The 25,447-nt window shown below is 40.7% G+C and overlaps 1 protein-coding gene across 2 annotated transcripts; it reads right to left on the reverse strand.

Moving 5' to 3' along the window:
• Positions 1-749: 749 nt before the first annotated feature.
• Positions 750-8,857, reverse strand: anapc5 (anaphase promoting complex subunit 5). 2 transcript variants are annotated; one of them, XM_080048255.1, is made up of 17 exons: positions 8,373-8,857; positions 8,179-8,258; positions 7,827-7,936; positions 7,067-7,310; positions 6,429-6,504; positions 6,229-6,330; positions 5,939-6,129; positions 5,581-5,662; positions 5,366-5,458; positions 4,451-4,632; positions 3,507-3,642; positions 3,294-3,368; positions 2,403-2,524; positions 2,202-2,309; positions 1,768-1,915; positions 1,454-1,616; positions 750-1,350 (listed from the first exon to the last, which is right to left on the reverse strand). In XM_080048255.1, the coding sequence occupies exons 1-17, from the start codon at positions 8,568-8,570 to the stop codon at positions 1,130-1,132; spliced, it is 2,331 nt and encodes a 776-aa protein (XP_079904381.1). In that variant the 5' UTR covers positions 8,571-8,857; the 3' UTR covers positions 750-1,129. The 2 variants fall into 2 exon arrangements, with proteins under 2 accessions (XP_079904381.1, XP_079904380.1); XM_080048254.1 differs by having other exon boundaries at positions 5,939-6,330.
• Positions 8,858-25,447: the final 16,590 nt, after the last annotated feature.

The raw sequence follows: 25,447 nt of genomic DNA on the forward strand, positions 1-25,447 counted from the left end.
AGTCTGTTTGTCTTCAGCAAACTTTTTGTGGGGTTTCTTGTGCATCATCTTTAGAATAGGCTTCCTTCTGGGATGACAGCCATGCAGACCAGTATAATGCAGAGTGCGGCGTATGGTCTGAGCACTGACAGGTTGACCCCCCACCCCTTCAAGCCCTTCAGCAATGCTGGCAGCACTCATACGTCTATTTTCCAAAGCCAACCTCTGTGTACGACGCTGACCACGTGCACTCAACCTTCGTAAACTGGGCCGCAGGGTGGTATTGCAACATGATAACGACCCCAAACACACCTCCAAGACGACCAGTGGCTTGCTAAAAAAGCTGAGGGTAAAGGTTATGGCCTGGCCAAGCCTGTCTCCAGACCTAAACCCTATTGAGCATCTTTGGGGCATCCTCAAACGGAAGGTGGAGGAGCGCAAGGTCTTTAATATCCACCAGCTCTGTGATGCTGTCATAAATGGGTGGAAGAGGGTTCCAGTTGCAACCTGTGAAGCTCTAGTGAACTACATGCACAAGAGGGTTAAGGCAGTGCTGGAAAATAATGGTGGCCACACAAAATATTTACACTTTGGGCCCAATTTGTAAATTTTTTCTAAGGGGTGTACTCACTTTTGTTGCCAGCAGTTTAGACATTAATGGCTGTGTGTCGAGTTATTTTGAGGGGACAGTAAATTTACACTGTTATACAAGCTGTACACTGACTACTTTACATTGTATCAAAGTGTCATTTATTCAGTGTTGTCCCATGAAAAGATATAAAGAAAAATGTGAAGAAATGTGAGGGGTGTACTCACTTTTGTGAGATACTGTATATCTTCAGGCCAGCATTCAAATCCACGTCTGACCACGAGTGAAGAGACAAATGACCTCGTCTTGACTCAGGGAAACGCAGCCTTATTTATGACTGCTGCTGACATTGTCCTCTCAAAGTATCATTCTGACATTTTGCAAAGGGCTCCACAATTGCCTCTAGTTCAAAGTCTTCAAACATTAAATGCTTTAGTGCTGGAAGAGCAGGACAGATCGTCACCACCATCTAGTGGTGAGTAGCAGTGACTCAGCTCAGCAGTTAAGAGGAGGTGTTGTGTCCTTTTCACCTGGCTTACTTTGCTGTTTGATGGGGTCAAGTTACAGCCACATGGAGACGGGGGGTGCTGGTGTTTGCAGCTCCTGGTCCAGCAGTCTGAAGAGCATGGCACTTTTGTTGCACTGCGAGGTCTGTCCCAGGGAGCGGTGGAGCTGAGCCTGCAGGTAGTGGACATCCCGCAGCCGCTCCTTACAGCTCAGCTTGGAGAAATAGGCTGCGGACTCATTTAGGGTGTCGACAGCCAAGACCGCCAAATGCAAATCTGCAGGGGGGGGGGAGACAACAAGCAGCAGTGTGTGACTAAAGACTGGATGAGATAAGGGATCAGTACAGAGCATGGGGGGGGGGGGGGTCCTGCCTGTTACCTGCTTGCCCTTGTCCGTTTGGCCTGAACCCAGCAACAGCCATCTGACAGCGGGCCGTCAGCAGCAGGGCTCGACCTTTGTCCATGACTCCTCCGTGGGCCAGAACGGGCTCAATGGCTTCATGCAGAACGCTCAGAGCCTGCTCAGGAACCCCCAGCATCAGCTGCAAGAAAGGGAGAACAAACAAGGACAATAAATACACCATGCGTGCTGCGCTGCGCTGATTTGCATTTTATGGAAACTAAGCATATAAAGGTTGCTTTGGTGATTTGCATATAAAAAGGTAGCTGTGACAGTGTTTGCTTGTGTCTGACCTGAGTGAAGGCCAAGTGCAGGATGGCCTCTGAGGCCAGTGACTGTAGGTGGTGCTGTCTAGCCAGAGCCAAGGCCTGCAGCAGGAGAGGGAGAGCCGTGGAGAAGCCAGACGACTCCCAGTGGAGCTCAGCGGTGGAGAGCATCACTCTGTACGAGACAGATTCAGTCATGTAGACCAGGGAAAATGTGGCTTAGAGACACGCGAAGAAAAGCTTGCATGCTTAGAAATATGTCTTTGGAAAAGCATTCAGGTTTGTTTCCTTGTCATTTTTAAAAGCAGTATGTGCTTCCAAAAGGTGATGCATAATGTCAACATGTTTATGGCCCTAAAAAGGTGGGTTAATTCAACTCTAAAATTTCAAATCTAAAGTTAGACCAAGTTAACCCACCCATACACTCTAAGAAAACAGAAAATGTAAATGTGTCTATGTACCTGATGACCACCTCTGTACATTTCGTCTTCTCACAGTGCACCTGCAGCCGCTGTAAGACGCTGTACGCCTCTGTGCTCCGGTTGAGAGCCTTCAGAACTTGAGCTTTCCTGCCAGCGAACACATTGTTACAGCTTCAGCACACATTACACACATACAAGACGGCCACTGTTAAGATTAGCAGAACTGTGCCTATTCCTTACCTGCAGAGGCCTTGAGTTCTATTTAAGGCAGATATCGCCGTGACTAGCGGTTCCGCCAAATGGTATTTCCCTTCGTTCATGTGTCTATCAAACTGGATTTTTAGATCACACAGCATCCAGAGCTGAGGTAAACAAAAGACAATAAACATTATTTTGTACATTTCCTCTCATGAATTATGCAACACAGAATAAAGTACATTTCCCACTCTGTGCTACAAAGCCAAAATGAAAATGTCAAATATTACATTATCTCAAATACATGCACAAGCATGTGGAATTAAGAAAAACTACTGCCCAGGCTGCAGTAACTCCTCTCCAGAGACAGCAAAGAAGTGGCTAAAGCAAAGGAGCTACATCAAGAGAAAAATAAAATGGGGCACTAGACACAGGAAGACCCAGCTAAAGCTAAGGTTAGACATCACATTTCCCTAGCTCCTATCGGTTATGGAAAAAAACCCATTTTGATAAAATTACAGTTTATAATTTGACATAAATATACCTGTGTATTGCACCACTTGAGTAGGACTTATACGATATAAGTGTGGTTTGGCTGCCTTTAAAGAATATATTTAGATGTACTGAGTTTTACAATTGATTCACCACAGCGATTTTAATATAAATATTGATTGTAGACTGACAGACACCTAGCAAAAATAAATACATTTAATCCCTATGGACTATAACCAAATTGAATGAGAAATCTTGCATTTTCCCCCTTTGCTGAAAAAGCCTGAAAAACTAAACTCTCAACTTCACCCTTTCTGCAGTTCTTGCTCTCTGCCATTAAAGGGCAGCACTGAATGAATACAGCCTGGTGGGGGGCAGCACTGAATGAATACAGCCTGGTGGGGGGCAGCACTGAATGAATACAGCCTGGTGGGGAGAACGCACCTTGGCGTGCTGTGTGTGAGGAGGAAACTGTTCTTTCAGATGCAGGAGAATATCGGAGACCGCACTGTACAGGCCCTGCAGCAGGAGAAGAAAAAAAGTACATGGGACAAAGAGTTCAGTGGTTAATACACTATTTATCTACACCCGGCTAATACTTAGGCTAACTGGCTAATGGCTGTACAAATGCGTGTGAGATCAATTGTAAGGCGTTACCTGCTCAGCGTGCAGCTCAGCTAGGTGGCACAGAGCCACGGCGAACGCCTCCGTGTTGTTCTGCTGCACCCCGAAGTTGACTGGCTCCAGACTGCTCATGTTGAGGAGCAGCTGGGCCTGCTGCAGAGCCATGGTGCTGCAATACACACACAGGAGCGTGGATGTAAAGGGACGCTCATGCATACACACTTCTTTCAGTCATGTATTTTTTACACCTAAACTTGTGCTTTTTTTAAGGCCAGACACAGCATGCGAAAAAACATTGTTTTATCAAGCACTGTTACATTTTGAGATTTTGGTTTATTCTGCTTCCACAATATGTTTTCTTTCATACTAGTGTTAATAAAAAAATAAAAAAATGTACATTAAGGTGTTTATTTTACTCCACCTTGTCCGTATAATTCTCCTATAAAACCATCTTTAATGGACAATATCTCAACATTAGTTTTTTTCAATGCTGCAAAGCACTTACATCAACTAAACTTTACACAATCATTCTTGGCACTATTCTGAAGGTTAATACAGAATGATTTGTTCATATATTGTTCACTGTCTGATTAATGAGGCTTTTTGTTCTTAGAAAACATGTAGAAAACTGCATTTTTAAGACCTGTCATTTTCCTGATTTATAAAATTTAAAACTCTGTTCTGTAAAAACTTTGGACACTAATATGTTGTAAAAATGAAATAAAGATTCAGACTGTCTTGATCCAACATATAACTTTGTTTGCTCACGGTGAGTTTCGTCTTGTACATTGAATGTCTAAACTAAAATGTTAATCAAACCATACAAACAAGACATTTTAACTGTCTTTCACAGAGCTGATCTCATGCAAGTGTGTGGAGGAGGTTGTGTGTGTGCTATCATGCGGCCCAAACTGTCAGAAACAGTGAGCAGAGAAGACAGCAGTGTGTGGTCGGGGGGCAAAGTGATGAAGCCTGACCTCTTGCCGTACATCCTCCATATGGACGTAGTCTGCGCCAGGCTGATCTCGATCAGCTCCGACAGACTGTGCTTCCAGTGCAGGATGTCCGTGTCTTTTAGTGCGTCCATCAGTTTGTGGGCCATCTTACCCTGTGTCGTGCCCTGCTGGACCAAAGACTGAATGCCAAGAGACGCCAAGTACTAGAGCAGGGATTAGAAAAAATACATTTAATTGATTGGTTTATTGAAACATTATTACAGGTAATTATCCAACGCTTTGAGAAAACAGATAAGACATGCAAAGATCAGGTTTAGCCATATACAGTATACTGTATATATATAATGACCGGTGCATTCTCTGCTGTTTTTAAGCTTGTCTGGCAAGCCATGTTTTGCCGTGCCATCTTCCTTCATATTTTAAGCTTTCTGTGTTATTCTATGAAGGAATTCTGACCTAAAGAAAACAATTCAGGTCAGTACACACAACTATTAAATAAAAGCCATAACTTCTATTAAGTGGTTCTAAAGTACTGCTAACAGCTAACATGTCACAAGTGTGCTTCCTTTATAATAGCATAACAAACACCCTGTATGGTTCATTAAACCTAGCATGAATTACAATTTTAAGATTCGGTGCTTTGAATAAACACAAACAGAAACGGTAAATGCAATTATATTTGAAATAATATAGTATAATTAAACAATGGACATAAAATGTTGTGATGCTCTGGTTAACTTACGACCTATTTGATACAGCTGTTGTCACTTTGTTTTGCTGTGATATTTATGGGCAAAATTAGCATAACAGATTTTATGGAGTTTTACAAAACTGAAATCCTGAAGTGGGCCAAAGCCATTGAAAAATACCTAGCAAACAGCCACAGCCACTTTAATACAGGCGGCATTCTTAATTAAAAACTCATGCTGCACTCACTGGCAGGCAGAAATGGGCAGCCATTTTTACTGAATCCTCAGTTAACACGGTGCTGTCTGATCCCCTCATCTGTTCCAGCGTGTAGAGCCAACTCTGATGTGGCAAAGAGACAGGGACAAAAAAAACATAGCTCATATTAAATTTCAGACGTAATGGACCATTAACCATGGTAAAACAGTGACATAAAGGCGAACTAAATAAAAAATATGTTTTACCAGACAGTGCTGCAAGCACACGTGATCGTTGGACTCCTGGGCAATGCGGATGGCCTCCTGTAGAGCCAGATCAGCCTGCTGACTGAGGTGGGAGAGAAAGGGGAATCAGTTGTATAAGCCATGCTGTACAAAGATACTCAGAGTGGTTTCACACCTGATTGTTCACTTCTAGATCACTTCCTTGGTTCGCAACAGATGCTAGAATGATCCGTTGTTTCGTTTTTCACCAGGTTCCAGAGCACCTCTTTAACAAGGGCGGTCTGTCAACATTCTCAGTTGCGCAAACCGCAGCAAATGTGGGAAACAAACCAACATTTGAATCTAACCAAACGCGTCAGGTGTAAAGCGCTGTACTCACTAGTGGCCGAAGCGGCAGTGCAGGCTCGCCAGGTTGAGGGCCGCGTAGCGGAGACTTCGACCGTAGCCCTCGTCCCCGTTGCTCTTTCCCTCGTTTCCAGACAAGATGAGACGGTCGAAGTAATGTAGCAGGCTGTGGGCGGAGAGGAAGATGTCCTGCACTCGCATGCTGTTCAGGTAGTTCAGGTAATGCTGAGGACAGAGTAAAAGATCAATCACAGAGCTGATGAAAAACATTTTCCCTTGCTGGTGTACTTGTTCATACAGTGTGAGGTGGATGATGGACCTCACCGCTTCAGCAAAATCCGGGTTAAACTTCAACATATTGTTGAGCTCTTCCTGAAGCGCGGCGGGCTTCAAGGCTTTGTTCTCGTCGTTCTTCAGAAGGTATGCCTACAGAGAGGTTGTTGTCGTTGTCGCTTTAAAACAAATCTGAACAAAGATGGCGGCGGTAAAGCTAAGTTAATTTCAGCCTCGATTTAAACACTCACCTGTCTCGCAAGAAAGTACTCAGCTTGTTTCTGTGACAGGGGACCTCTGCTGGGAGTAGGGAGGTCCGTGGTTAACCTGTTAACCGTTAAGAAGATCTTTAACCGGCTACTAAAGGTTAAACAGTTTAAAAAAATAAATTAAATCATCTTAATTTCTCTTCAATCCAGACTCTTATTTATATATTGCTAAACTGGATGTAAGAATGCGAACTGTCGGAAAAGAATGAAACGAGTAGTGTAGGCTACGCTCAACTTTATAATAGTGGTTACTGGTCCCTGAATTGTTTATAAATGAATATGCCGGTCTTTGGAACAAAAAAGGTTGGGAGCCCTGCTATGGTGCTTCATGTATTTCACTATAAATAGGCTACATTAAATCTTAACGGTTAACCGGGTAATAACCGTTAATTCTTGTATGTAACCGGTTAAAGAAAAAATTCTAAATGGCCATCCCTAGCTGGGAGCATTGTCATTTCTAGATCAGAGATGAAAACGACACAGGATAATCTGTCATTAACAATGGTCCTGGTTGTGATACCTTTGAAACAAAACTCTTTGAATTGACTAAGCTGTAGTGGGTTAAAGGACTTTGGCCAAATGAAGTCCACAAAGTTGTAGATGAAAAGAGCTTCACTAACATGAGCTCGGCCTCAAGCAGTGGGGTGTCCATCTCCTCTTTGTCCATCCGGTCCCCCACAGTGTCCTCAGTGCTGGTCAGGTCCATGTCCGAGTCGTCAGCGGCCAGCGCTGGCACACTCACCTCTCCGTCTCTGAGCTTCACGTAGTGGATGTAGTAGTACTGCTGCAGGGACTTGTACAGCTTGTACACCTGACTGAAAGACAGCTTGTTGTAGGCCAGAAGCATGTGTCTCATAAAAAGACCTAAAAAAACACACAAAGACAGGCAGGTGAGACATGTCTTTTTTAAAATTATTTATTTATTAAGTGAAAATAGACAAGACAGGTGGGACAAGACTGAACATAATGCGTTTTGTGATATGACAGGAAACGGTAACAGCAGACAGTCTGGACTTATGATATGGGTTGGCGTATTAGGGAAGGTGTGTTGCAGTTTGTTGTGAGGGTCTTTTAGTTTGCGAGTGTGTGTGTGTGTGTGTGTGTGTGTGTGTGTGTGTGTGTGTGTGTGTGTGTGTGTGTGTGTGTGTGTGTGTGTGTGTGTGTGTGCTGACAAGTAATTGAGGGATTGGGTTTTAAGCACAATAACAAATAACTAAAAGTAAACAAGGATGAACAAAAGGAGAAAAGGGAGAGGGGAAAATAGCCATACTAATAATAGTAATAACTTAATAACAAAAAGTAGATGAGCAGGCAGAGGAGAAGAAATACCAATTAGATTACATTTTTCTACAGACTACCCAAATCATGTGTACGACTCACCCACAACGCTGGTTTTATAAGCCTCTGTATCAAAAGCAGTGAACGGTGTGGGAAGGGTGGAGAAGAAGTACTCCATGTCTTTCAGCTCTCCATCTACCATTTCATGCAGCCTTTGAAGTAGACAAAAAAAAAAAACAATGGCCCCAGTCAATGTCTTGAGATCATTAGTGTTGTCTGCGTATGGTCTGGGGGAACTGCCAATCAGTGAAAATACTACATTATGATTATGTGGTACAATTTCCGCCGCCAGCAGTAGGCTAGCCTTATTGATTTCTTTTCTAGCTGTCACTTAACACGCTACTGACTGAGCAATGAAATTAAAGTCACTGAGTGTCAAACTGAAGCAGCACACCTGAGTTTGACAGCATACGCAGTCTGAGGGCAGCAGTCCTCCACAGTCTTCAAGAACTGGTCAAGAGACAGGTCTGGCCCCTGGTAGTCCCACATGAAATCAAAGACACAACCATGAATGAAACATCCTGCTCCTTAACACGGTGACGTGCAGAATATTAGCCACGCTGGTAATACAGAGACAACAACACCAACCTGCTGCAGGGGAAGGATGAGTTTGTTGAGTCGCCGTCTCTCAGGCAGATTGATTTTGGACGCAGTCATATCGTAGAGCAGCGCCAGTACGGAGATCTTATAGGGAGTAACCCAGTCTTTGATGCCGAACACGTTAGCATGTACCACTCCGTTCGTCATCATAGGGTTGAAATACAGGCTCTCGTGCACGCTCGCCATTTTTTAACAGGTCGTGTCAAGACTACGGTGAAGAAAGAGTCCGACTTTGTTGTTCACTGGGTCAACATTTGGCGGAAATTAACTTAAAGACAGTCAGTACATGCAATGGGCACCACTAGCAGCAGCAGCTAGCCCGCGCGCTCATTTCTGTGAGGAAGACAACAACACAACACAACGGTCTCAACCAACCTGCTACTGAGGTATTTGACTGACTGTGAACACTAACGAAGGTCCTTTAAGCTAATTTGGTTTATTTTAAACAGGTTGTCAGAAGTTGCCTCTTTGTTTTCAAACCGCCCTCCTTCTGTCCCCCTATAAATACGTCATAGAGAGACGTCATACAGTGTTTTTTTTCTTTATTCAAACTTTACCGTAACTTTCGAACAAAGCTTCGAGGAAAACAACACATTTATATAAAAAAGGACAAAACACGTTTTAAGGTGACGATTTTCTGCGTTCAGTTGGCACAAATGTGAGACCCAATGTGAGTGGACTAGTCTGATTTATGCATATTAATCCTCTGGTCACAGTCTGTAGACCTTTAGTTTGACGGTCCTCGCCGGAAGTGGTTGTACTTGTATGCTAGTTTTTTTTTTAATCTTTTTTTTTAAGTGTGTGTATGGTTGGTTGATATGGGGTTGATACTACGAGCTGTAGGCTGTGGGAGACAAGTGTTGATGGTTATCATGAGAACACTTTTTTTTCTACTATGTTCAACGAAAGCGCTTACTGGAATCCACTAACCTAGTTTGAAAGTTTCGGTGTGTGCTTTGACACTTCATAGTTGCTGTTTGTCCACATAATGTTTTCAATGGTTGCCCAGAAGGGCATTACTTTTTAAACATGGGTATACATAGAGCCCTCCGGTGGACAAAATAAGTAACTACACTTTCGTATTGTATAAAACTAAAACTATGATATTGAGTCGAAAGGGAAGTTTTTATGTATTTATTAGCGTATTATTTAAAGAAAATATGCAAACATACCAACTGCCAACTCAGACGGCCTCAAGGTAGACGAAAAAAGTTAGAAATGTATGACTATTTAAAAATAACCAGAAGTGTAGTTACACACTGTAGCCATAGGAGGGCAGCAGTGTACGATAAAGATCTATGCGCTCTCAAGGCAATCACACAGCTAGACCAAGCATCAAGGCAGACGCAACGGTACGCTTAACTTCCGGTATACAATTTCAAAACAATACGTTTAAAATGTCAGATTAATTGAATATAACAATAATTTTACATTTGAACAAATAATCAAAATTCAGCAGGCTTGTGACCGTCTATCAGTGCAATGTATGCTAAACAGTTTTTGCTTTATTTCTTCTATTCTAATTTCTTGCTAAATCAGCAAAGATTGACTTTTTTGGTTTGTCTTTAAATATTTTTAGTACTTAAAATGTAAATCTCTTTCCTTTCACAGATCAGCTTTTACTGGGTTAAAGATGCACCAATAATGTTAAAGGGCCAAATGTACAGGCTTAAATCCCAGAGTTTGCTTCCAGTGTTCATGTTTTTAGCATTAGCTGGGAATTAATGGGATTTCAGGAGACTATTCGCACTACTATAGCCTAATAATTCAAAGGGGAATGTTCAGCTCTGTGCATGCTGCTGCTGCCTCCACTGTAAACACCACAACTACTGCTTTGTGTATCTGCAGTGCATGTCACCATAATGTGTCATAGTTGTTCTGTATCAATAACATCAAGGCCATGTTGTATCAAAAACTCTTTTGGCTTATTTACTACGAAAGAGAATAATAGCAGGTCTACGTTAAGACATTTTTAGTTCATGTTATGATCATGTCTATCAGTTGGTTTTATTGTTTGGAAAAAGTAAGTACTTCAACTTTTGCTGCAGGCCCACACACAAAAAGTCAATGCCCTCAGATGCCCAGAAAAAAATCAGACAGGAAGCAGACACAGACACTTATCACAGACTACTAATAAGCTTACAGCACCAAAAGAGTGTGATCATTCCAAGATCATTTATGTGAAACAGGAATATTCTTCAAATGTGTGACGTGATCTGTAGACAGATTTCAAGACATCTATGGTAAACAATGTCTTGTGCGAACAGTGTATTACACTGGAATTTAAACATGATCTTTTATAACTATTCAAAACACCAATATTAATATTACTTTGACTCACTATGAGTTGCAGTTGCTAAACTCAAGTGTAATCTTCATGTCTGCAAATATGAATCAAGACTTTTTAAGTTCTCCCTTCCCTTTTACAGATAAAATATGTCGAAGTTAATTATTAAAAAGTCATTCACAAAACGTTTTGCAGCTCCTAATTTGAAGTGGAAACCGTTCATTATGCACTAGTATGTGTCACAGCATTTTCTGGTTCTCCTTACTTATTCCAAATCCTCCATAAATCTTTTCATTTACAAAGCTTTTTGCAGCTGCTAATATGAATTATTTATGTAGGGTGTTCCACAACCCTCTGTACAAAGAAAAAGTAAAACACAATGTAGCACAAAAAATGTATTCAACTGTTTTAAATCAGTTCAACTGTACCGTTTTGCAATGGCAGGTTATCCCAGAAGTTAGATATTCAGACCACTTTTCACCATACATTTAAATTCCCCACTCACCAAACTTTTGCAGAATCCTTTTTGTACATTTTAATTGTCTGTATCAATAATGTGTGTGTGTGTGTGTGTGTGTGTGTGTGTGTGTGTGTGTGTGTGTGTGTGTGTGTGTGTGTGTGTTGTGTTTAAGGCATGGGGAAGTAAACATCCTTATTGGTAGATCTGGGAATGTTGAACAGGTTGTGTGGGGAAAGTCAATTTGAACGTGATGCAAGAATAAAGATGAAATGTAAAAAACGCAACTATAATTGGGCAACTTTATCCAGAAGATGGCAGTATTGAATCAGCAGCTCATGCCGTGAGATGCAAACATTTGATCTCATCAGTAACCGGCCTGAGATGGACAAGGGACAGTACAAACAATGTGGCCCCCTCCACCTCCTCCATCACCCCCCCCCCCCCTCTGTCTGTCACTCCTGTTGAGGTGCACAATGACACCTGACAGAGTGGATGTTTAAAAAAAGAAGAAAAAAAAAAGCTTGAAGGGTTTGACTGCAAATGCCTCTGTCAATAGATGAGTCACTGTAGGCTAACATTACCAGCTGTATGCGTGCACAGTTCGTGGATATTGATATCTATCCACAAAGATTATGATATTCAAAGGATCAGCACAAACAAACTTTCTCATCCACCTGAGAAACGATGAAAAACTTCAAGAGTTCTTCTTTGACACTATCCATCCACTATCTTCTCTATCTATCTATCTATCTATCTATCTATCTATCTATCTATCTATCTATCTATCTATCTATCTATCTATCTATCTATCTATCTATCTATCTATCTATCTATCTATCTATCTATCTGTCTATCTGTCTATCTGTCTATCTGTCTATCTGTCTATCTGTCTATCTGTCTATCTGTCTGTCTGTCTGTCTGTCTGTCTGTCTGTCTGTCTATCTGTCTGTCTGTCTGTCTGTCTGTCTGTCTGTCTCATCCCAGTTTGCTTTGGTTTTTGGTTTTGATTCTTTCCAATGTTTCAAGGCATCTGATGCAACTAAACCCTTGAACTACTCGCATGGTTTGAATATTAAAGAAAATGGCAACCAAAATCTAGTTTGCAACATTATGCACAGTCATTTTTCTCTCAACAACAAGAAGCTATGGCTGAATATGTCATATGGAAATTTTACTAACCATCACAGGAAAAAAAAAATCCATTTTACCCACAGTGCAATGGTTTGAAGCCCCAACCCCCCCCCAAATTTTTTTTTTCATCAACCGCTATCATTTCAGTAGGTGTCAGTTCCTAAATGGAGGATATAGTTTGTATCAGCTCTTTTAAAAAAAATTGGGACAATGTGACAAAAATCATTTAGAAAAAAATAGGTAAGGTAGTAATTGCTTTGATTAGCAGCTGACACACCATCAGTCACAAATACTTTGCATGAGTGGGTTCTGAGGATTGTCTTTACAGTCTGACATTTTGAGAAAGAGAGCTTTTTTCCTTCAGAGAGTCAGATGAAAAGATTGACAAGCGTTCTCATGTCTGTACGATAAACATGATGCGACCACCAACAGCCAGTTGTTAGCCTAGCTTAGCATAAAGACTAGGTTAAACAAACAAGGGTAAATCAAATCTGTCTACCAACATAAAGCTTAAGCTCACTAAGACCCTTTATCTCATTGGTTTACCTTTGGTCAAAGGCAAGGCTAAACTAAACAAAGCTAAGCTAACCAGCTACTGGCTCTAGTAACATATTGAAAGCTGTTGGCCTACTTTGTAATTTTCAATAGAAAAAGTAGTTTTTTATATATATTTTTTCACTTGATTATTGTCCACAATAACATCACATTTGTTTTGTGACTTATTCTATAAATACTCTTTATTAGTAGCTACGGTCTGCCCCCTATTCACTCAGGAAGTGACGTGAAATCTGAACTGTATGACCAAATAAAAACCTGTTTGGATAAATTTTAAAAATATTCTCACAGCTCAAGCCATGGTGGATTTATTTTGGGGCTGTTTTTTGTTATTAATTTATTTTTAACCTTTATTTATACAGGTAAATCCCATTGAGATCAGAGACTATTTTTCAAGGGAGACCTGTTCCTATTCCCTGTTGCTTTACAGGGGAGTTAAGTTTTGAAAGGATCTGAAGGACAAGTTACTTAGTACAGCGTTAAGCCAGTGTACAGACACGCAAGACTGGTATCTATTTTCTCATCTGACTCTCTGCAAGAAAGTGCATTCACTAGAGGTTGTATGTGCAGGAGTGTCAAGAATGTTTATTGAAGCTCATATAACAGGAAGGCATTCATATTTACAGTGTAAATACATAACTATCAGTTTTACAGAAAAGCTCATTAGTATCCTACAGTATCACCTTAAACATTTTAGGTGGATTCCAAGATACCAATTGCTGCCTACGCCATGTTCTCCAGATTCATCAACAGGCAACCCTGCTGACCTCAGATTATATGTCTCTATAGATTTTCTACAGAGAAATTGTGAGGATACAGGTACTTTTTATATTTGCTCTAATGGCTGCAACTTTTCTTGTGAAACTCAGTAATTTCTTGGATGTTACATAAGCGTGCCTGTCCCCAGCCCTCTGCCCAGCGTTTCTTCTCTTCATTAATTCTTCCTTTTGGTTTCTGTCAGCAATAGATTTGACTCTTGATGTCTTTATGTTATATATATATATATATATATATATATATATATATATATATATATATATATATATAGAGAGAGAGAGAGAGAGAGAGAGAGAGAGAGAGAGAGAGAGAGAGAGAGAGAGAGAGAGAGAGAGAGAGAGAGAGAGAGAGAGAGAGAGAGAGAGAGAGAGAGAGAGAGAGAGAAAAGGCAGCCTCCGCACTGTATCCCATTTCTTCCTCTATTCTCCTGGGATTGTTAATAGGAAAGTCACCCCCAGACAATCACGCCTCACCTTGGAACACAGCCTTATTAATTAACATATTGAACTGCTGTGTTTTCAAAAGGTCATTTTATGTGCCCACCCTTGACAATCAAAGGATTTTGCATTACATTTTCTCAAATCAAGTCAGTGACGTCCTTACAGCCTGTTCTTGTTCTTCTTTGTATTTTTTTTGTTAGAAAATGGCAGAACATTTACTATGCACTTTCTTCTTTTTTGGAGTACTTGTGTCAGCTCAGTCAGTTGAACAGTAACTTAACCGCTGCGCGCTGAACTATGGATAGTGTTTTTTAATGTAGAGAGAGCCGTGTCCCTGGCATATAGAAGTTACACACGTTCATTTTGCTAGAAAAACCGGCAGAGCACAAATCTTTCCCCAGACAAAGTGGCGGGTGGTCTCAATAACTTACTAATCGCTTAGACTAAATTGGCGAGTGTTATATTTGAGCCCTGCACGACACTCTCCGCTGATCACAGTGATGGTGCCGCGGAGACACCTTGCATGTTATGTTGTCTTCTAACTTTATAACTTGCGTGTGGGTATTTTGACAGAAAATGTTATAGACTACGCATACGTGAAGTGGAGCCGTGACGTCAGCGTTACCAGGGAAAATGGTTTCGGTGTTTACAAGAAACCAAAAACTGTTGTGTTTTCAAAAAAATCCTCCCTGGGAGTTGATCTCAAAAACTTGCGGTTTCATGCCTGCGTTTGCTGTTTTCATGTAAATGATATAGTGCATCCGCGAAAATATTTTCGCATATGCACCGTTTCGTGTTGTCGTATAAACAGCCCCTGAGTGGGCTGTCATGTTTCAACACCTTTTAATCATCCTGATACCGCAACAAGATAGTAGCCCCCCCCCCCCCCCCCCCTCCTGCATGCCTCTCTGCTGTTTGTGTGTGACTCTTCAGCTGGTGGAATAGATTAGCAATACATTTATTGTGCCTCGTGTGAGAATTGACAGACCTCTGTGTACACTGACCTCAGATCAGCTTCATGCTGCTTACCCACTGTCTCTAAATGGATTAAGTTGTCAGTTGGACAGCCCATCGGAGATTTTTTAATATCCAGCCTGAGGTATATCAAGAAATCGTCTGCCAAACAGTATCAAAGGGATTTACTTAGTTTTTTTATTGCTACTTTCTCTCCCTTCCCGTCTCTCATCTAAAATATGGTCATGCCCTCTGTGATTCCACTGGGCCATTTCATTCGTACATTAATAACACATGGAGGATGGTGAACGGAAATATATTCCACAAACTCCAGAGTGGATATTATGCTTTATAACTGCAATTGACAGCAAATGTGGGGTAGAGAAAATTAAGACAAATCCTACCTTTATGAACTTCTTTTTTCATTGCTCTTGGGAACATTGAAATTCTTGGCAGGTTTTGCATCATGTTGGACTGTGCCCACTCAACCAAAAAAAACAAAACCTGTTAGGTATAAGAAAAAGAAAACAGGGACCATCTTGAGGACTTAATGGATTTGGGAAGAGACACAGAATTGACCAGAGGCTTATTGACCTTTGGCGAGAGAAGACACACAGCTCGTTGGACCGTTAGTGGCACATACGTACCTCTCCCTTTATCCAGTGCCGGTTATTTCAGCCTCATTGCAGAGAATTCAGTCCCTTTTGAATGGGTCTTAAAACACAATTTAAATGGTATAGCACAGGCATGAAAAGCGGAGGAGTGAAGTCTGTTTCATCACATCAGACGGATCCACAGAGAGAGAGAGGAACATGTCAGTTGTTTGTGTGTGCTTGCAGATTTTCTTCTCTGGGAGATGTGTTTGGTTTGTTGAGCCGGTTTTATTTGTGCTTGTTTGTGGATCTGTGCATGTGTGCGTGGGCGTGCTACGTACGTATGTGTGTGTGTGAGTGAGTGGGCATTTTTATACAACAAAGACATCCTGAAACTGTTGCTGCCGTTCCTGGTGGAGCCATACACCAAAAAGCCTACTTACAATATACTTAAGAAAGTTTTCAACACTCCCTGTTGAGATTATAGCTATCTGGCAAGCAGAGGAAAAAGTTTGCCCGGTCAGTTTGGTACGCCGTATTACATAATGTCTTAAAATGCATAAGTTAAGTTTAAGTTTTATCAGCACATGACATGACGAGAAGTACAACTACACTACATTTCCAGAACTTTTATATAGGGAAAATAGAACTGTAGTAGTGTTTTTGTAGTCACATGCTGAAAGGCCCTGAAACCTTAGCTTAAAATGTTACTTTGTAGCATTAAGATCCATGACTAAATGAGCTACAAAAAGTCAGTGAATCTGTGGGTGTGGGTAGATCAGGTTTGACTGACAGTTGATGCACACATGGAGGCTATACCTTACATCACCCTTTCCCGAGTGAGCCCCAAACCAGCGAGGTTCACAGAAGATTTTTTTTTTTTTTAAATACAGAAATCTCCGTTGTACAATAACCCAACCCGTGATGTTTCCATCAAGACATTGTTAGGAACTTTTAAAGCCATGAAAGAAATGCCTGAGAAAGAGTTACAAGTGGGTGAAGGATATTTGCCTATTTAAACTGTAACAATGGAATCCTCTTTTGCTTACAATCCCATCTAGGGTAACACTTTACAATAAGGTACACAAAAAAGAGTAGTTACTCTTCCAAAAAAGAGTAGTTAACCTTCCAAAAAAGAGTAGTTACTCTTCCAAAAAGATTAGTTAACCTTTTAAAAAGAGTAAAAAGGGTAACTACTCTTTTTTGGAAGGTTAACTACTCTTTTTAAAAGGGTAACTACTCTTTTTTGTGTACCTTAATGTAAAGTGTTACCCAATCTAGGTAGGCTAGATGAACACTAACTGTGTGTTTGCAGTAGATTGTGGGGAAGCGTTAGATACAGCGCTGTATCTGCGAAAGTAACTGGAACTGAGTTAACTGCAGGAAAATCACAAGAAGCCTTTTCAGCTCCGGAAAAAAAACCAAGCTATTTGCAAACGTTTCTCGAGCTGCTGCGACTTTCTCTTGCATGAACATTTCTCAAGGACACGTTTATCAGTGCCCACCCACAGGTCTGCAGCCTCCTTGTACTGCGATGCTCAGGGTAATTTATTTAATACAATGCAAAATCATTTATCAGTTTTAAGGAGTGACAAGAGCATGCAGTGGCGAAGGCTACATGATTCTTTGAGGTAACCAAAGAACATAATGGTATCTGATTAGTGTCCTCCTGTCTTGGCGTTTCTTAAAAGCAGTGGGGGAAACAAACATCAGTGATTCTCGCTATGCAGCCATGGCAACTCAGGCACTGACGGTAATCCATTTCAGGAACATGTGCGGCTGAGGCTTTGTCAAGCTCCTCACAGTTAGATGTTTGCTCCGTCTCTATCTTGGACTGAACTGACAGTAGCACATTCATATCATATCTTTTCCTTTGTAAAGTGCTTTGAGGGCAAGAAAAGCGCTATATAAATTAAATGTATTATTATCATTATTATTATTATTATTATTATTATTATTATTATTATTATTATTATTATTATTATTATTATTATTATTATTATTATTATTATTATTATTATTATTATTATTATTATTATCTTTTGTACCGTTTTATATTTAAACATGATTATTCTTCTGCTATACAAACACTTTACCAAACCAACACCTTTCTCCAATAGTTGTAAAAAGTATCTGAGATGCCAAAAAAACAAAAAACAGACGATACAATCTCCCTGAGCTTGTTGTATACAAATCCATCATGTTCCCTTAATAACCCTTCGGCTGAATTATGTAGGGATGATCTTCACGCCTGCTAGAAATGTTGTCAAAAATGCCATTAAATCAGATTTTCTAGCCACCATTGCTCACGCTGCTCCCATTGTCCTTATGTCAGGGTGACATACCGTCGCACCTGTCCAATTTCAAGTTGACCCATCGGATATCATTATGGGGGGCCCGACAACCGTGAAACTGTCAACCAATAATTGATGTCATGGGACGGGTGTTACTGGAGCTATACATCATCTCTACCAACTTACCTTTTTTATGATAGTGCATTACAGGATATGATAAAGCAGCGGCATCTGAACCAAGCCTGCGATCGTACATTATGCCGTTAAATATGCATTATATCCAAGAGTGATTCTTTTTGCGTGGCATATTAACATTTTTCTTTAAATAATAAAGCCACTCATGGCCTTTTATGTAAGTGTTTTCTCACGCTCATTTCAAGTGAGAACAGTCGCTCTTAAGGTAAATTGCCTAGACCATCACAACTTATGAGAAGCTGTTTATGGTTCTAAATGTCATCCAGCGTTGCAGTCGTCTGGTTCAGGGCTCTGTTTCTGCTGTGCCAGCATCCTTGGGACTGCCATTAAATGGAGCCGAGCCACTGGAAATGATCCCCTCTTTCGGCTGATGGACTAATTGTAATCGTATGCTGTAATAACACCATTAAAATGTAATACACTTGAGACCATTACTTCACATTTGATAAAGTTGTGTGTTGCAGGACAACGAATGAATAACAAGTGCTTAAGTCTTGTGCTGAGATCCACTTTTCAAATGATTTCAACTATCTCTCAGTGGAATAAGTGACTCTGAGGGAGGTGTGTTTTTTTTCTTCATAGTTGAAAATTGTTCTCTACGGGTTCACGAAATAATCAGATTAAATAGAGGAGGAGAACTCAAGTATTACGTTGTGGAATTGCAGATAAGTATTCATTTGAGGTTTGTGCCGGAAAAAAGGGCCCATCCAGGCTGCTGGAAGGGCATGATATAGTGCTGTCATCTTAGGCTTTGATGAAAGATCTTTCATTTTCTTGGGCCACTAATGGGAATTCTCCCTGTGTCAGTGAAGTCCTCATTCCAATTCCTGTTTTTAATTCATCATATATTTTCACGAGGCCCCGAGATAATGAAATGTTTGGTTCTATACCCCCCCCCCCTTATATGGATATGAAATTAATATTGCATTCATCTGTCTTAGCTGATTCTAGGAAATTAAACCGAAACCGACTATGTTAGGAGACAGAGGCCATCATTACACACCTACTTACCCCCCTGCACACGTACACACAGACACAGACAAATTAATGTAATATGGCCTCAGTCTGGTTTTCTACTTGAAAAAAAAAGTTCAGTCTCAACAAAAAGAAACAACAAAAGTGCCCCGATACTCTGCCATTATGGGACACTCACTGACTTACAAGGTCTTCTTTTATACAAAGCTCAGCCAGAGTACAGGGATCCTGGTTGTAATAAAGTCCCTAGATTTACCATATTTCCCGGGTAGCATTAGAGATTGTGGCAGCGGGGAAGGGTCCTTGCCAGGCATAATGAATTCAGATGTGAAAACACTTTGGTATTGACTTTATATAATTGGGCGAGATGCAATAACACAGCAACCTTGGAGCAGTTCACCTGGATAACAAGCGATCAAACAGCCCCATCCATCCACGCTTTAAGAGTCACAGCTCCTGCAGCTCCCTGCTGTAACCGCCCGCTACCTTGAAGCTCAAGCTCATTAACTCTTTCAGACATAGTTATGTACTACCCTCTTTGATACCTTGCAAGTGTGCGTGTGTAGGTGTGTGCACGTATTATTACCTTGCTATCACCATGTTTTTTTTGTCCAATTATAGCCCTGTCAGCTGACTTCAAGGACACCTTTATTGATGCCACCAATCTTGTTCTTTTGAATAGTTTTTTAAACGTGATGCTTTTATTTGGTAAAAGTGGATATTGTGAAAATACTATACAGTATTTGACTGTTTATCAAAACAGTTGAACTGTCAAACTCAAGTCAGTTAAGTTAACCTTTGCACTTCCTACCATTTGGAGTGGAGTTCTCTGTCAGCCATTTATCAATTAATTTTAGCTCAACCAATATCAATTACTTAGCTAACGCTTACCATTTATTCCCTGCTTTAAGCTTAAAATGTCAACCACTTATCCTTATCCTTAGCTATCTATTTCAATTGCCTTCCTTTTAGCTATTTGGACTGTTTATCCACTTTTAGCTTTTTATTTGTTCATTACTTGTAGCTTATGCCAACTGTATAGACTTCCCTGCCTGCTTGCTAACTAGTTATCATGTTTGCATAATGGCATCACTCAGTGTCCAGGTGTTACAGCTGACTCAGGTGGAATGTTTCTGTTCTTCCAATTTAGTTGAGCTTCTCCAACATCCCTCCATGTGCCCCCTGGCAAGTACAGGGGAACCCCCTCAGGCACAAGCACCCCTGCTGTGGAATCACTGTTTTAAACTATGTGAAGGGCCTCGTTCTAGTCCCTCAATGGGAGTAATTTGCACTCAATATAAAGATTTACAGTAGATTAGGCTTGAACAGGATTGGTTCCACTTTCCCTGTATTTACTTTGAAGGAATTAAAAAGTCTGCATACGATGACCCTAACATTACAAATGATAAAGAGCCCAGAAAAACCCATCTGAATCAAATAAAATCTGAGTGCAATTTATTTAGAGGCCCTTATCAGTTAAATTATGCTGTTTTTCTATTTAGGGAATCCAGGTGCAATCACTGAAGGGGGTGGAAGTGAATCTGTTTCTTAATTTATTTATGTCAACTTGGCTTCTTTCCAGTGGCAGCAGATGATTTCATTTGTCTGATCAGAGTGCCTGATATAATAGGATTACAATCTGGTTTTCTGTTGGAAAATTGTCTGTGGACCTCTGTGTTTCTCAAGGTTTGAGCCGGTCTATTATCCCATGATGGTGTCATCGTGTTTTTAATTTCACGGCTTCATCTGGCATTTAAGGTATTGTGTAAAGGAAGATAACTTTTTTGAGGATAAGTGCAATTTACTTTGAAGGTCAGATGATCCAATAGGGGAGAGTGGCCTAAATTGTGCCACTTTTTACTCAAAGTGATTTTAAAGTGAGGCCTTGACAGTTATGTCTCCAACTCAAATATGTACATATATTTCAGGATGTTGTGCATCCCTGGCAATACAAACTTTGGATCTGGAATAAACTGTTTAAGAAATATAGCCTTCGGAAAAAAAAGTTGCCTTGTGGCACAACTTGCCCCCGGTGTGGTGTAAATTGTGCCACAAGAGAGAATACCATGGGGTAAATTGTGCCATTGATATATATCTCATAAACTGTAATGCAAGACAAATCCATAAGACAATTACTTATTTAAGGTTTATTTAAAGTAAATAAAGTAAATATTTGGCAAAGATTGAAGGTCAATTTTCTTAAACAAGGCCCAGCAGATCTAGGTGGTTTTGCCTGCAAAGCTCACAATGACAAAGTCACCATTATCATCTTTCTGGCCATCTGAACTCTCATCAGTGGTGTCGTTAAGTGGAATGGAGATGTCTCTTCTGAGCTACTGTAGACAATCACTTTATTTTTGGTGACCAGCGTATACAGCCATGCCACTGGCACAACTCTCAGAAATGTACTTTGCACTAGTTGCTCCGTGCTTGTGTCTGCCACCTGACAAATGTGATTCCCTCTCCATTTCTGCCTTTAAATCAAGGCTCAAAACCCATATGTACACCCTGGTTTTTCCTCCCCATTAACTATCTTACCGCTGCACTACTATCTTTGTTTATATTTGTGGATGTATGGGCTTTATGTCTTTAATTTTTGTTATTGTTATTTTACCTTCATTGTTTACCTACTGAATGCACTATGTACAGCACTTTGGACAGTGCAAACTATCATAAATATGCTTTTATAAATACATTTTACTTACTTACTTACTTATAACTCACCTAGGCCCTTTGGCACAATTCACCCCAACCCCAGAATTTTGGATAATAGGCATGATGCAGCAGTTTAGGGCTGACATCGTGCTAACTGTATAGACTCAAAGTGTAGCATACTAAAGCACTAAAACATGTGTCAAATGTTTTCAAACTTGTCTATAATTGTTCGGACACAATAATCAAAAAATCTTGATCATCGAAATTTTACTTTGAAAGGCAAAAAAGTTTTTTTTTAGCTTAAATGTGCTTTAATCTTATTCCTTGTGTCTCCCTTCTTAACAGGATGAGTCAAATGGATGGCTCTTCTTAAATATGTGGTCGCATTTTCAATTTCTTCCACGGTTTTCTAGAAACAAGGGGTGGCACAACTTCCCCACCGGCACAACTTAGGCCACTCTCCCCTATATATAATGTTCATTTGAAGTCAAGGCATTGCATAAACGTCTACAGTTTTAGGCTCTTTGCTGCCAAAGGCTATTGTTTACCAACTAGTTGCTAACTTTATGTGACTGCAGCTTGGTGCTGCATTGTTTATCTACCAGGCTAATTATATCAAACCACTATGGTAAAGTTGCAGGCCATGAAGCCAAAAGTAAAAACAACACTAAATGATCGAGACTACTGCAATGAATTAGAGGGCTGGGTGATACTTCTCATTTGCAACCCCCTTCCCATTAGTCAATTTGATCCTATGTTGATATACAAATGTTGAAAACCTACAAAAGAATTCACCCCCTTAGGCGTATTTTTAAATGTATGGCAGTATAGTGTAATTAAAAACTACAAATGGAGACATGGTGAATGTAGGACTTATAATCTTTCCAGATAAAATTCTGTTTTTAGGCATTCAACCGAGTGTCCTCTTGAGAGATTCCTCTGGTGGGATACGCGCAGCTTTGAAAAGGGGATGAGAGGATGGGCCCATATTTTCTTTTCCCGGCCCCTCACTTACCCACTGATAATTTCTGATAATTAATTCTTCTAATAATCTCAGCCTGTTTCCATGTGTGTCCTGGCCTCCATCCAAAAATGTTCCTACCAGTGCACACACAGTCCACTATACGCCCGCGCCTTGATTCACCAGATCAGCACTCTCTCTCTCTCTCCACTCATTGCTATTCAGCCTATTCACCATTAGCAGTGAAGCAGGAACATGTCTCGGAGGCATATTCAGATGAAGGTATCCCCTGAGACATTTGGCAGCTTCAGGAATGTCCTCAAGGTGGGATTAAGAAAAAAATAAAAAATTCTCCCCCAGAGACACATTCCAATACTGTGGTATGAATATAACACTAACTCACAACAATCCATCATTCGATATATTATATTCAAATGCATCACACTGTTGTAGCAAGCAACTCTATATTCTTACAGAAACCAACATAAAAAGTAACACACCACAGAAATGGAAATGCGGCCAAATGCTGAAACTGCACAATAGTATATTAAAATAATAATAAATGTTGGGTTATACAGTATGTTTATAATCCTGTATGTAACTATTGTGTGTAGTTTCACTGATTTCATCCTGAAAGCTTTATTTGCTCGTCTGTCTATGCCAGTTAAGTCTTATTTGGGAGGCTTATTCATCTTGATTTGTTTATTGAATATACTGTACTGTATTAAAAAAAAAGGCTGAGCAATTTGAATGTTGCAGCTATTTTTTTCTTGCCTGCAGTTCAGTCTACATAGCACTACGCCACTCGGTCAAATACACAAGTCAGACAATATCCAGAGCAATCAGTCATTTACCTTTTTATGTTAAAATGAAGCACTGCTGTCATGTTACAAGCAACACAGTGCACAGCGCTGCACAGGACTGAGTGCAGTGTAGTGAGTGTATACCAAAGGAGACAGGAATCTGCATTTTATTCCCTAGGCTGTTCCCACTCTGAAACACAAGCACCAGACATTCAAACAGGGTTTCGACCTACGGAGCAACCAGGGTGAAAATGTCTCGCAGGCAGGAGATATGACATGATAGGTGCAAATAGAGCAAAGTGGATTGTCTCCAAATAGACTGCAGGGCTCCTTTTTCCTATTTTCTCTTTCCGTTTGAACCTACAAACCAACCGTGATAGTTTGTTCTGTTTCATGGGGGAGACACAAATCCTGGATGACAGGGCAAATCTATCCATCGGTGATTAGCACCAGTGACGCAAAGAGAAGGCAATTTGTTCTTTGACTTTAGGCCTGACCACCTACACACTACACTGAGCTCGGCTCCTCTCTCTCGCTCGTCTAGTGTTTCTAAGAGCTCACCGAGAGCTCCCCAAGCACTACTTCATCTGGTAGGATGTCAAACATAATGTTGACAGTTAATGTGGTCATTTGGTGCATGGCTGGCAGTGATGGCTTTTCAATTAATACAGCCCAAATGACAAAGATGCTCAATTAGTTTTAATGTATTCCACACTCCAATGAATGCTGTGTAAGTGGACGAGAGAAAAAGTAATTTATCCGCTCCGTTTTTACCTATAATGTCCTAACCTAAAGTCGCAATGTTAGACAGTGCCGGAAGACCAACTTTTTATTTCATTTTGTGTTGAGCTAAGCCTCTCGGACATGAAATACAGTGTTGTCTTGAGAGACCTGCTGTTCCCCCTCTGGGCTAGTGAAGGGACTACACAGAAAGAAACATGCTGGCAAAGCAGAGTAAATGAAAAGTGCAACTCCAACTGCTGCACCAAAACTTCTAATACCCGCACAGACAAGAGGAACAGATGTAGATATGCTGGTAAATATCAAGCACTGTCAGCCTTTGGAAGCCATGTGAGACTGCGAGGGCCCCAGAGTGTTAACAAACGATTGGATGACACATGCTGCGTGTGCTGTATTGAGTCCTCAGTCGCTGTTTATTCTTCTTCATTCTTCCAACATATCAGCCCTCGTTGTGTGTGGTGAGAACCCAAGAGATTTCAATTTGAGAATGTCATTGACCACAGTTGTTTTGCTTTGTCATGGAGATTTACATATTTTGTCCTGAATGCAATCCGTGGCCATGGCCAATGCATAGCAACCAGCAAGTCTGCTGTGTATTAGACTCTAGCTGGGTAATCCTCAAACTGCTCTGAGACCAGTCTACAAGTCTGCCAAACTGAGTCGGATTATACAGTGCTGACTGCTGACAGGATTGCCTTGGAAACACACTATTAATTTGAGTCCTCCAAATCAGGACAGCTACATTTCATGTATGGCTGCTTCAGGGAGATGCACTACAGATTTGTAGATTTCCCCCCTTACTGAAGTGTCCAAATATAGTTCTTCAAATAGAGGAGAATAATTCAATAAAATCAGAGACACTCTCCTTGAACATTAGTTCCAGATGTTTGGATTCACATTGACAGTTTGTGTGTTTGTGTGTGTGTGTGTGTGCGTACCCGTGCATTCACATGCATTCACGTGCAAGTCGATGAGATTTATCTGCCGGTGCAGCTGAGCGAGAAAGCCAACAGCAGGTGTGAGATTATGGTTGGCTCTTATTTGAGGTGAGCAGATGTGGTGCTATTAAAACCTTACTGGATACAAAAGCCGCTCTTTTGTATCATTCTTATCATCCAACTAATCTAGTCAAGGACTCCAACATTAAATCAGGCAGCTGGGAGGACGTTGAGACCGATCTTAATAAGTTACTACTCACGGGTCAGATGGCGTATAGGGACATTCTCAAGAGGCGTCTTGAAG

The sequence above is a fragment of the Ammodytes marinus genome (genome assembly GCF_949987685.1).
Source record: "Ammodytes marinus genome assembly, chromosome: 2".
Taxonomy (NCBI): Eukaryota; Metazoa; Chordata; class Actinopteri; order Uranoscopiformes; family Ammodytidae; genus Ammodytes; species Ammodytes marinus.

What these genes read in the sequence shown, in the direction of transcription:
- anapc5 (XM_080048254.1), bottom strand. Translation starts at nt 8,570, where the DNA reads ATGGCGAGCGTGCACGAGAGCCTGTATTTCAACCCTATGATGACGAAC. An exon ending in CTGAGCTGCACGCTGAGCAG is followed by an intron (nt 3,369 to 3,506) that starts GTAACGCCTTAC and finishes CTCCTGCTGCAG; the next exon opens with GGCCTGTACAGTGCGGTCTC. An exon ending in TGCACTTGGCCTTCACTCAG is followed by an intron (nt 1,617 to 1,767) that starts GTCAGACACAAG and finishes CCTTTCTTGCAG; the next exon opens with CTGATGCTGGGGGTTCCTGA.